This window comes from Chrysochloris asiatica, unplaced genomic scaffold, assembly GCF_000296735.1.
Source record: "Chrysochloris asiatica unplaced genomic scaffold, ChrAsi1.0 scaffold00034, whole genome shotgun sequence".
In the NCBI taxonomy this organism is placed as follows: Eukaryota; Metazoa; Chordata; class Mammalia; order Afrosoricida; family Chrysochloridae; genus Chrysochloris; species Chrysochloris asiatica.
In genome coordinates this window covers 17,520,117-17,532,997 of record NW_006408552.1, presented here as the reverse complement: position 1 = coordinate 17,532,997, position 12,881 = coordinate 17,520,117, and the positions used below count along the sequence as shown (strand labels likewise).

The window sequence follows — 12,881 nt, the reverse complement described above, 5'->3', positions numbered from 1 at the left end:
CCCATTGTGTCCTCACCTTCTTTAAAAACCATTGTTATCAAGTAGATTCTGACTCCTTGTGACCCTGTATACAGCTCCTAAGGCTGTGAATCTTTCTCCACAGAGCAACTATTGGATTTGAACTGCTGACCTTGTGGTTAGCAGCCCAGTGCATAACCCAGTATGCCATCAAAGCAACTAGGTACTTGGCTCAGGGTCACACAAGGTGGGGAGTGGAGATGACAATGTAGGTTTGGCCTCTTGCATGACTTCTGACCCTAAGTGGCAGGTGCCCTTTCTGCTGGTGGCCAGTGAGCTCCACAGAGGTAGGGCCATGTCATAAAGACGGCTGGGTCCCCAAAGAGGGACCATGCATAAGGGCCACTACCAGAGAACACAACCACAGGGCTTGGGGGGGGCAGCTGGAGAGATGGGTAGGGGGTATACAACGGGCACAAAGAAACTGGGGGAGACGAAGATATTCATTATCTCATCAAGAGTTAATGTTCTTGTTGTTAAGAGCCATCAAGTCAGTTCTGATGCAAAGTGACCCTGTATAGGGTTTCTGAGGAGTGGATGGTAATTTTGAACCACCGACCTTGCAGGACAGTGCATTAACCCATAGTACCACACCAGGACTCCAAATCATGAATGAATTGTTGCTGTTGTTGTTAAGTGCCGCTGAGTCGGTTCTGACTCATACCAACCCTGTATAGGGTTTCTGAGGAGCAGCTGGTAAGCTTGAACCACCAACCTTGCAGTTCAAACCAATCTTGCAGTCCAATGCATTAACCCTCAGCGCCACACCAGGATTCGTAATCAAGAGGGAATAGCGGCTGTGATTTCACAGGTGCAAACGCAGCCAGGTGTGCACCATAAACAGGTGCAACTTGCCATGTAGCAATACAGCTCTTGTAAAAACGGGGCCTCCCCACCAAGAGATCTGATTACCTGCTGCCTGGTAGTGTGGTCTGCTTTGTGGAAATTCACCCCATTACCTAACAGACCAGGAGTCTTGGTGGTTAGCAGCCCATCACCTAATCCACAATGCCACCAGCACTTACTTCTGCTTATTAAAAAAACAAATAAGCTCTTTGACATTGAGGCGATTCTGTCCCCATAGAGCTTCCAAGATTGTCACCTTTACTGAGGCAGACGGCCTCATCTTTTTCTCTTGCAGAGTGCCTGGTGGGTTTGAACTGCTGACCTTTCAGCTGGCAGCCAAGTGCTTTAACTCCTGTGCCACTGCTGTTAGGCCCTCATTTGTGTTAGGCACTCACTAAGGCTGTACTTGCTGAATAAATGAATGAACCCGGAAATAACAATTATTTCCTTTGTTTTCTAAACATTTACCAAGGATGAGGGAACTGGTCAGAACATAGAGGTAAACAGCCTGAGCTGTTGAGAGGGAATAGAGTGGGGGTTAGGCCTGGGACCCTTGTACTCGACTCCTCTGGTCCCCTCTGCTCACAGCCTTGTGACCACATGGCCCACACCCCCTCCAGTACCTGGATGCCCTTCAGGTTCATCCTGCGCTTGGGTGGGTGGTAGGGCAGGAAGTACTTGCTGTCCTCGGGCGAATCCTCTGAAGTGGAGGAATCGTCAGCCTCCTGACCATTGGCCCTGGGGCCGGTGTCCCCAAAACTCTGGGAGATGATGGTCACTGGCAGGTTCCGGGGCAGGCTCTGGGGTGAAATGGTGCCACGCCAGGGTCAGCGAACAGTGGGCTCCGCCACCCTGTCCATCCAGATTCCACCATCTGTCTCCTCCCAGACCTGCCTTCTCTATGGGTGAAGGCATTACACTTCAGGGCCTGCTCTGGGCCCGAAATCTAATGCACCAAATTCCCACTGTTGTTGCATGTGGGCCAGGGTAGAACTGTGCTCCACAGGATTTTCAGTGGCCGAGTCTTTGGAGGTAGATGGCCAGATCTTTTTTTCATGGTGCTTCTGAGTGGACAAGCACCTGGTTTTCACACACACAACATGCAATCGCCTCATGCGTTGGGGTCCCACGTGTGCTGTGAGTGTTGTGTGGGCGAATCACTCTTCACAGAGCGGATGAAGCTACTTGTTCCTGGCTGCCCTAAACTCATGGTGCCCCCAAAAATCTGACGTGGAACCATTATGGGGACCTCTCAGAGAGAGAGGCATCGACCCTGTTAGGAGCATCAGATGGATGGGCTGCTGCCCGAAGCTGGCCACCAGGATCATCCAGTAGAGGCAGCCTGCTCAGTGGAGGCTCCTGTCCCATGAAGGCGACCTATCAGGTAGAGGCTGCCCGCTGGGCCTCGGGACCCACCTGGTCAAGGCTGCTGTCCTTGGCCAGGCGCCGCAGCTTGCTCTCCAAGGTGACGATACAAGCCTCCCGCCGCACCATCTCGATGCGCATCTCATCATTCTTCTCCTCCAGCTCCCGGATCTGTTTCCGGTACTTGTCCTTCTCTATGAGGCACTGGGAGTACTGGGTCTGGGCCTCATCCCGGGAATGGAAGGCCTGCGGGGGAGGGGTACCTGGGACTCACACTCAGTTGGAAACCCCCACTCCAGGCTTTAGTACTGGACACTCTGGTCTGCCTGACTCCCCCTCCGCTGTCTGTCCAGCCCTTGTGACACACCAGGCAGCATGCCCTAGTACAGTCTCACCCTGTGAACCCATTTCACAGATAAGCATGCAGAATCCCCAGGACCTGGATGTTAGCCCGTACCATTCATCTGCATCAGGCTTAGGCTGCTCAGAGCCCAAATGCCTGTCGATTCCAAACCCCTGGGGACAGAATTTGCCTTTGGGAGACACCCAAGCCTGGTGCTGGCTGTACCTGGTCGCGTTCCCGCTCCACCTCCTCCAGCTGCAGCATGACAGTGCTCATGCGGTGCCGGTACATCTCACAGTCCTTCCCCAGCGTCGAGCACTTCAGCTCCAGGTCTTCCTTCCCCTCGAGGTACTGCAGGCCCCATGGAGACAAGCGACAGGGCAGGGTGTCTGCAGGCGGCCTGGTGGGTCAGGACCTCACCTGTCTCTGAGAGTCAGGTATCTGGCTGGGAGGGATCGCAGTTCAAGGGCAGCAACCCAAATGAGGTTTGCTGCAGACCGGTTATAGGCCAACTTTGGAGATAATGCGGGCTGGTTTCAGACCCAGCAATGAAGAGACTATCACAGTGAAGTGAGTTACAGGAATGTTGTGGTTTCCCAGTATGTAGAAAACAGATGTTTACACTAGACTGTCATCTATTGGCATGCAGTTGTTGTTAAGTTCTGACTCATCAGCGACCCTGTATAGGGTTTCCGAGGAGCGGCTGGTGGGCCCTGGGGACCATGTGGACACTGTGCACTGCTGGGCCTACTGTCTGGGGGGAGGACAAGTGTTAAGCTAATAGTTGTCACTGTTAACTTCCTTCAAGTCACCCTGACTCACAGTGACCCCCTAGATACAGAATGTGCTCCAGACAGGCTGCAGGTTAGACAGTTGTGAGCCGCTCAGTTTTTCACTGCCTAGTTCCCAGGTCTTTCTTTCTAAGTCTGTCTCAGGCTGAAAGCTCCCGTGAAATCTATGCAGCATCACACCCAAGCCTCCACTGACAGATGGTGGTGGCTGCACATGATGTGCCTTGGCCAGGACTCGAACCCGGGTTTCCCACACAGAAAGTGTGAGTCTACAGAGCCACTGTTACCTCTTCTAAGCGAACACATACAAGTGACAGACGAAGCAACTGCAAGGGGCCCGGTGGGTGCTGGGGTTCAGAGGTTGAGTGGCCCACCTTGTCTCGCAGCTCCTCGGCCTGGCGGGCCTCCTCCTGCAGGTTGTAGATCTTGTTAACCAGTTCCTGTCGGTCCTCTAGGGCCTCCTTCCGGTCATGTTCCAGGATGTCCAAGATGGCCTTGTCAGAGTCGGGCAGGCTGCGCTTCCCGGCCTGGGGGCAGGTGGGGAGGGCTCAGGGTGAGTTGCACATGTGGGGGAGGGCTCAGGGCCAGCGGTGGACACACAGCCAGCAGTGGCTGGAGCCAGGAACACAGTAGCACAAGCGTCTTACCTGGGAAGCAGTCTGACCCACTTCCCTGGGGTCTCCTGACTCCTGCTGTTCCTTCAGCTCTTCTTGGAGCCTCAGAACACTTCACAGGTGATACCAAAGGGGGGCTGATCTGACTCCAGACACCCCTCCAGGAACACTATCTACTCTGGTCCAACCCAGACGAGTTCACTCCACTCTGAAGCACAGACAGCCAGTTGGAATGGGAGGGTCATTCTGGGGGAAGGGGACACCTGCCTGTCCCTTCCCACGGCTGCTGCTGTAAGGAAGCCGTTCCTCCCTCCTTCATCCCTGCAGAAGGTGGCCTGCAGGGAGGTGCAGGCCTGAGGACCGTGTTTACCAGGATTTGTGAAGGGCAACTGGGTATCCTAGCATGCTTTCTCCTAGTGGGCCAGGGCATGGCGTGGTGGGAATGGGGGTTTCCTGGGGAGCGCCCACAAGTACCACCTCCCATTGGACAGCCGACTAGGCAGAGGAGGGAAGCCAGGCCCCAGTGCCTGCCACGGAGGGCCAGAGCTTCCAGACCACAGTGGCCCCATGCGCACGTGCACTGCTCACCTGGATGACAGACTGTAGCTCCTGGACTTTGGTCTTTAGGATCTCGTTCTCGCGTTCCAGCTCCAGCACCTGCTCCCTCTTGGGCCGGTTCTCGATGTCGTTCTTGAGCTTCAGAGACTGGTTCCTCTCCAGCTTGCATTCCTCCTCCATCTTGTTCAGTCTGTGCTTCAGCTGGTCAATCTGAAATACCCCAATGGGAGCACGCAGCTGGCAAGATGCCCTCAGAGAGGGGCAATGCTGCCCTGGGGTGCCCCCTGCATGACCCCTATTTCAGTGGGTAGAACAGAGATCCCCCTTCAGTCAAACCAACCACTGTCTCTTTGTTCATGGAGGGTCCTGATAGTTTCTGTGTTATTACTGGGGGCCATTGAGTCGACTGTGACTCATAGCAGCCTCCTGTGTCAGAACAGAACTGCCTCACAGCGCTTCCCAGGCTGTAAATCATGACTGACAGAAACAGGCTGCTGCAGCTTTCTTCTGCAAAGCCACTGATGGGGTTGACCTTTTCGTTAGCAGTCCAGCACCTTAACCTTCTGCACTACCAGGGATCCTATCCTCAGCCCACTCTAGTGGGCATAGGATGTTAGCATTGCAGGGGGGGTACTACTGAAATGAGCCACTCTGCGTTAGATTTACGGTGCCTTCCCTCTTTCACTCCACCCAGCAACCCTGGAGGTCCACATATGATTTTCATCACTGGCATTTACAAATGAGGAAACTGAAGCTAAGAGCCAACTGTGGTTAAAGCAGGAGCTTGGAGTTGAACTCCAACCTTCCGGCCATACAAGCTCATGCCTTTAACCTGGGCTTCCAACCGGTTCATTTCAGTTCAAACCCTGTACTGAGAATTTGCCTTTCTAGCCCAGATCTACTGATTCTCAATCTACTGTACATTTTAACAAGTTCCTCATAAGAGTCTCTGGGGATTTCATTAAAAATGTAGATTCTTCACCAGACTTGCTGGTTGGAAAGAGACTGGCAGAACCTCTGAGACTACTGTCCTGAGAAAACCTTCTAACCTGAAACTGGACACACTCCAGAGACCACCTTCCAGTCCAGTAACAGCTGGGACTATAGAACAAACATGCCTGTGGATGATATGTCCCTCAGAAAAATCAACTTTATGAGATTAGCGGGTGACATGTGCCCAGGACCAAAGATGAGAAGACAGAGAAAGGCAGGAAACCAGACATCTGGATATCGGGAGAGTGCTGATAACAGCGCAGGGATGCAACCAACGTCATGGAACAATCTCTATTCGGGTCAAATTTGCTATGCAAACTTTCACTTGAAACAACCAAATATTCAAAAAGAAACGCAGGTTCTGATCCATCAATATGCAGCCTGCAAGAGACACATCGAAAAGTTGGAGACAGCCTACATACCCATCAACATAAGAATGCTTAAACAAACTTTGGTACATACATACAACGGAATGCTGAAGACTAATGATGAATCTGTGAGACACCTCACATCAGGTTCATCTATGGATGTTTATACTGAGTAAAATTAGTCAATTACAAAAAAGAAAAAAAAGACAAATCTTGTATGAGATCAATACTGTAAAAAGTTAAAAAGTTTTCTTGATAAAAATAAATGATCTATGATGGGTATGGAGGGGAATGGGAGGGAAAACTATTAATGGCTAGAAGATCAACACATGTTAGTTAACATAGGTGATAGGGCAGCTAATACACAACAAGAGGGAGGTTAGCAGAGGAAAGATTAAGGTAGTGGGAAACACAAGGAGGAAAGCAGTAGTTAAGTGAATAGAGGTCAGTGCTGTTAATGTTGGTGCACGGAGGGGCTTGCAATTATTGTATTGAAGCAAAGTGTATGATTTGCTGAATGTAAAACCAATGATCTGCTCTGTAAACCTTCACACAATTCACACACACACACACACACAAAAGAAACGTAGGCTTTGATTCAGTATATCAGGAAAGGCAATTCTCAGCAGTGGGTTGGACCGGAATGAACCATTTCTGAGTCCAGCATTGCTTTTAACCCATGCCCCTCACTGGCCACACCAGCACAGACTCATGGGACCCTGGATTCCAGTTGATAGTTTGGCCATCCATCTGCATCACTGAATTGTAAGTGACTTGAGCAGAGTTCAGGTTATTTATCCCTACGTCCCTCATAGTGCTTAGCACAGTACCTTACACATGGCAGGTGCTTAATAAATATTCTTCGAGTCTGTTCTTCACAGCAGCTGGAGTGATCCTTCCAGACCTAAATCAGCTGTCACTCCCTGGCCCTCAATCTTTCAGTGACTTCCTATCACTAGACTCGAATAAATTCTGAAGTCCTGACTGTACCCCCTGGCCATCTCTCCCACCTCATTTTGTAGCACCTGCTCATTTGGCTCCAGTCCCACTGGCTCCCTTGTTGTCCTTGTTGGATATTATGAAGTCAGTTCTGACTCATGGCTATGCCATGTACAACAGAACAAAACATCACCCAGTCCTGCGCCATCCTCAACAACAAAATGCGGCAGGCACATTTTGACATGCGCCAAGGGGCTCATGTCTCTACTGAACAGGTGCTGTGTCCGTTCTTAGGAAGTTTTCCTGAGTACCAGAAACTGGGGCCCTGAGCTCCAATGTCACCCATTCCCTCTCAGGTCAGGTGTATGGCGGATCTGGTTTCCTGAGCTGGGGTGTGCGCATATCTGCACACACGCCTGGAGGATTTGGGAGCTTGAGGTATAAGGAAGTCCCTGAGGGCCACAGCACATCTGCACATGTGCAAGGTGGATTGGGTTACCAGAGGGGGCTGCATGGGTCCATGGTGTCTGTGTCCACTATTCCCTGTCATTTTGCTGGGATGAGACTCCAGGAGACCATGTCCCATGCTTGCACTTGTATGTGTTGGATCTAGAGGTCTGGGGATTGGGAAGCTCCCTGCAAAAGCTCTACTATCTCCGTATGTGAATGTTTGTACATGTGCATGGTGGAGCTGGCTGCTTGAAGTGCTTGTGTGAGCAAGTCCGAGCATGTGCATTATGGTCCTGTGGTCTCCTGGGTCTACCATTTCCCCTCATTTGGCTGGACAATGCTCCAGGGCCTCTCCTGTCTGCACATGCCCATGTGGTGGTCTTGAGCACTAGCAACATTTGTGTCCCTCTCATTCAGCTTCACCACTAGCCCCTCACCATGTCCTCACCTCGAGCTGGAGGTCCCTGCTCCTCATTACTGCCATGTTCTTCTCCTCGCTGAGCTGGGCATAGCGCATGGCCAAGTTGTAGTTGTCGTCCTTGACCTTGGCCAGCTCGTCATTGTAACCGTCGCGCTCCTCCTTCATCTTGTAGTACCGCTCCTGGAAGGTCAGCAGCTCCACCCGCGTGAGGGTCAGCTGCTTCTTCTCGTCCTCCAGCTGCCTGGACTTGGCCAGTAACTCGCAGCGTTGCAGGTCCTTGGCCTTCATCTGCTGCTGCAGCTTGATGACCTCGTTCATTAGGAAGTGCGTGAGGCCCTCGTGGCCCTCCTCCACTGCCAAGGGGGGCATCAGTCAGGACCCAGGAGGACACCAGATATGTCACTCACTCAAGTATCCACTCAGCAATGCCTACGGGAACTGGGGGCTCAGAGTGGGCAAAACAGACTCGGTCTCAGTAGTCAAACTTATGGACCATGAAGGGGGACAGATGGCATCAGGCATACCTTTGAGGAACTGACCATTTAGTTCCAGACCACCACAATAAAGCTAGTACTGCAGTGAAGAGAGTTACACACGTTTTTTTTTTTTTTTGGTTTCCCAGTGCAGATGAAAGTTATTTTTACACTAGACTGTAGTCTGTTAAGTATGCAATAACATTATGAAAAAGTTTTTGAAATATTGTGAGATATACCAAAATGGGACACAGAGAACAAAGTGTACATATGCTGCTAGAAAACTGGTACTGATAGACTTGCTCAGCACAGGGCTGCTATAAACCTTCAGTATGTAAATAAAAGTAATACCTCTAAAAAACAGTAAGGTGAGGTGTGCTTATATTTAGAAAAAGATCACATACAAATACAATTATAGATTGAGTGAATTTCAGGGACTTATGAGAGACAGAGTATGTGGGTCCAAGAACTTGGTGTCAGTAGAATTGGGACCCTATTCAACCACTCCTGCTTCAAGGAAGTGTGGGGCTTTAGAGGAAAATGGATAGAAACAAGGAGGATTCTGGGTGGCTACTGAGTAATCACTATAGCTTCCACTTTGCCAACAGGGTGTGTCTCATCTGTACAACTCAATTAGACTAGATAGATGGAGCATCCATAGAGGGATTGATTTTACTGGATGACTCTTCATCCTAGTAGTCTGCTGGAGACGTGGAATCTGGAGATTGAGGCAACCTACTGCATTCATGCAATGTCTGTGTGTGTTTGTGTGTGTGTGTGTGCAAGCAGATCCAGCCTGATGGGCAGAGTGGTTAGAGAAGGATTCTGATAGTTGAGCTGAAACACCAAATTGAAAAAGGAAAAAGCATTCTAGCAGGTAGAATAACATTGCCAAGTCCATATGATATGGGAGGGTAAAGGCTTGGCCTACTTCAGGAACTGAAGGAAGACCGAGTTCTGGAGTCCAGAGAGACAGGAAGAGGTAGAGACAGAAAGGTGAGCCTGGGGGTCTTACCCTCCATGCCAGGAGGCTGAGTTGTGTAGGGTCCTTGTGGGCTGTGTTAAAGACCTGGTTCTTTACATAGGCTCAATGGGAAACCACAGACAGGTTTCAAGGTAACATGAGATGAACAGAGACAGACAAGAGCAGACCGAGAGTGGGCCTAGAGAGTTGATGGTGCTCTGGACTGGTGGGGTAATGGTGGAGATGAAGGGAAGAATGACTGAAGAATATTTAGAAAGGACAATTAAGGGGTTAGATAATCAAGGGCTCAGACCCATGGGGCAATGGCAAGAGAAAGGGCAAGCCAATGGCAAAAAAGAAGGCAGAAAGAATTTCTGTTCTCACTTAGGACCCCACTCATGTGGAGTGTTTCATGAACACCCATGTCTCTGGGATTCTTTTTCACTTGGCCCCTCTGTCTCTTATTTTTCATCATTAACTGTCACCATTGACTCCAAACAACTCATGCCAATGTCACATGCGTCAGGGTACAACTGTGCTCCACAGGGTTTCTCAATGGCTGATTCAATGGTGAACCAGCGTGTTCACCATTTGCACCATCCAGGGACTCCTCTTCATCATCAGAGAGGGATAGATGGTTGACATTTGACAAACCCACAAGGTGTAGATTCACACCTTTAGAATTGTTCCACCACTGAACACACACATACACACACACACACACAAACACACACACACACACACCTCCCACTAGGATCCCAATGTTCCTGATGGCAAAATCACTTACCCACAATGGTGGAGAATCTCCGGGTGGGCTCCTTCCCAGTCACCAGTTTGTATAGTTCTGGATAGTAAAACTCCAGACTCTCCAAGAAGACCACATAGCCCCTCTGGCCCTTGGTATGGAGAATGTCCAACAGCCGACCTAGAAGAAATCATCTGGTGAGAGGAACCCAGGCTTCATTGGATGCAGATGTCTAGTGCTTTTGTCTCCTGGCCTTAAAGCCCTCCACAAACTCACAAAGCAACATTCTCAACACATTCAATCACACCTGATTTGTATCTTGAAGTCCCACTAGTTGAAACTTAGCCAGCCCCAACTCAGGGCGACCCCATGTGAGTCACAGTAGAACTCGGCTCCTCCACAGCTTTCTCAATACTGTGATCTTTTTGGAAGCAGGCGCCCAAGCCTTTGGGTTAGCAGTTGAGCGCGTTGCGTTCACCATTTGCATCACCAGGGAGTACCATCTTGGAGTTTAGATAATGTAAACCAACAGGCCAGGCCCTCAGCAGGGTCTCCCTTCTCTGAGAAATTGATAGAACCAGGATAAATGGAATTGCAGCTGCAGGAAGCTAACACTTTCAAAGTGCTTCCCATCTGCCCAGGGCTAAATTTAACCATACAGACACCAGCTCTTCGGTGATCAAAGGCACTTGGGAGTATTGTAACAATTATGGAGTAATACATGGCTCTCTGGAACTCAAAGCTAGAAGGCAGATATTTGTGTGGGGAGCTAGGAAGAGTTAATAGGAAGGTCTTTGCTCATCTTTGCCATCACCATACAGTCTGGAAACATCTAAACCTAAACACACTCGGCTCAGCCATTACCAGTGTCTCTCCCGCTGACTCCATTTATCATTCACATTTCGTGATCCTTCCTTTAAAATTTTGTTCTCAGATATTTCTTCCCTGCAGATCCTATAACTTTACGCTTTCCCTGGGACAGACATAACAAATAATGAAGTTCTATCTTGTGGCAGCTCTGTTTGGTGAAGCTGCCCAGCACACTGTGCAGAGAAGAATTTCAAAGTTCCACCCAAGCTCAGTGGGAGAAAAGCATGCTGTGATTAATTAGTGACGCCTGCCACGGTGCAGAGCAGACATGCCGTTTCTCACCAGCTACGCTGTGGAAAAGAGATTCTCAGGCCTTCTAGAGACAAGAATCCAGAGAGAAGCACCTTTTACACTGTGACCTTGTATCCACCCACAATGACAAATGTACAAATATGTACGTGTATATACACTCAAAACGCACACATACATATGAGGAGGCTTCAAATTGGTCGTGGAAGAATCCCACCATCTTTTTTTAAAAAATTGTTAAAGACGTTTTAATTGTGAATTGAGTTAAAGTTTACCAGGCAGATTATCAGTTACATTCCATAAATCATATTTTGCTTCATTGCAATTATTACAATCCTCTCCATGTACCATCAGTCAACAGTATTTACCTCTAGTCCCCCCTCCCTTTATTTTAAGGTTTTTGTTGTGGATTGAGTGAAAGTTTACAGGGCAGATCATCAGCTTTACATTGACGAAATCATACACCTTGTTTCACTACAATGATTATGATCCCCTCCATGTATCATCAATTAACAGTATTTCTCACTATTCACTTTAGCTCTTTTTAAAAAAAACACAACAAAAACCACAGGCATATATAATAATTTACACCTCCAAAGGGCACATTCTGCAAGTATGTCTCCTGGCCGCCAGCTCTTAGTCCCTCTCTTCCCATGAATCTAGAGTCTTCAGCTGCTCCCCGCTCCACGTCCCAATCTCTGGTCTCTGGCATTGATCGCTTCTTCTCTGGATGAGGTCCCGCATTCTGCTTGTGCTCTTCTCCCTTAATGATCCTAGGGTCCTTTGTTTCTGGACTGTAAGATTAACCAACTCCCCTGTTTTTGCTACAAAACTTCTAATTTTACAATTGTGACAGTAGCAATTAGTCATGATAACAATTACTCACTATTAAATCATAAGAATCTTATCCCCACCTCTTTTCACCAGACCCATTTAGACAAGATGAAAACTATTCAGTGGGAACTCTCTTTCCCCACACACTCTTAAACTAAATTCCATCATGAAACCTTGTAAGCCAGTCACTTTGCGCCTTTATAGCCCTCCTCCCCCTATTTTAGGTAGCCATTGTCTAAGTTGCCTGTTCCTATGCACCTTGTGTACAGAGGGGATAGCATTGGTACTTGATGTGACGACTCCTTCCCTCTCCATTGGTATTTAAAGTTACTAACTCCATGAGTATAGGTCAGGTTTATCAAATTGTAGCAATTCATCCTTGCATCATTTAAAAAAATTTTTTTTGTTTTGTTTTGTTTAAATCTTCCTCTAGTTGAGGTTCTGATTATCAAGCCATTGAGGCTAGGTTAAATGGGTACTGTCTGTAAGTTTGGGTGTTCTTGTGTATCTCCCCTCACTTCATATCAGCTGGATGCTTCACTCTCAGCTCTAGCCCTCCGTGTCTATGTCCTTGTCCATGGGCTCAGGTGTCCCCAGATCTCACCACACTTTGGACCAACCAGTCCTTCCTCTTCTCTCTCTCATCTCCAGGTCAACAGGAGTCAATGGACTGTGGGAGAACTCATCCCATTTCTTCATTGCTGCCTTTCTCCCTCTTCCACTTACCAGTAGACCAATGTGGTCGCCAGCAAGCTTACATGCCTGCTTATGTGTTCCCTTTGAGTTTCAGTCTTAGAGGGGAGTTTGTCCTGAAGGAACTTGATTGCTTGCCTTGATGACTTCCTGGCAAACAACTTGCTTATTCTTGTAGTAGCCAGTCATGCTGACATTTTTGTTTTGGGTTTTTCCTGATGATCTATCTTTGAAGATGTATCTTCTGTTGCTCTAGCTGTTCTAGACCGGTCTGTTTGTCCTTGCTAGGTAAAGTGGTATGTGTCAGCCTGGCTGGGCTGGGCTGTGAGTCTCAGTACCTTGGCAGG

At 48.9% G+C, this 12,881-nt stretch overlaps 1 protein-coding gene across 1 annotated transcript in view; it reads right to left on the bottom strand.

Annotated features, from left to right (window-relative positions):
* CARD11 (caspase recruitment domain family, member 11) overlaps positions 1-12,881 on the bottom strand; it is a 32,913-nt gene that overhangs the window by 14,291 nt on the left and 5,741 nt on the right. Inside the window, exons 2-8 of the mRNA XM_006859782.1 lie at positions 9,931-10,068; positions 7,734-8,059; positions 4,566-4,745; positions 3,738-3,890; positions 2,798-2,923; positions 2,281-2,475; positions 1,488-1,664 (exon numbers count right to left, since the gene is read on the bottom strand). Coding sequence (XP_006859844.1) covers positions 1,488-1,664; positions 2,281-2,475; positions 2,798-2,923; positions 3,738-3,890; positions 4,566-4,745; positions 7,734-8,059; positions 9,931-10,068 — 1,295 coding nt within the window. The remainder of the gene's footprint in view (positions 1-1,487; positions 1,665-2,280; positions 2,476-2,797; positions 2,924-3,737; positions 3,891-4,565; positions 4,746-7,733; positions 8,060-9,930; positions 10,069-12,881) is intronic.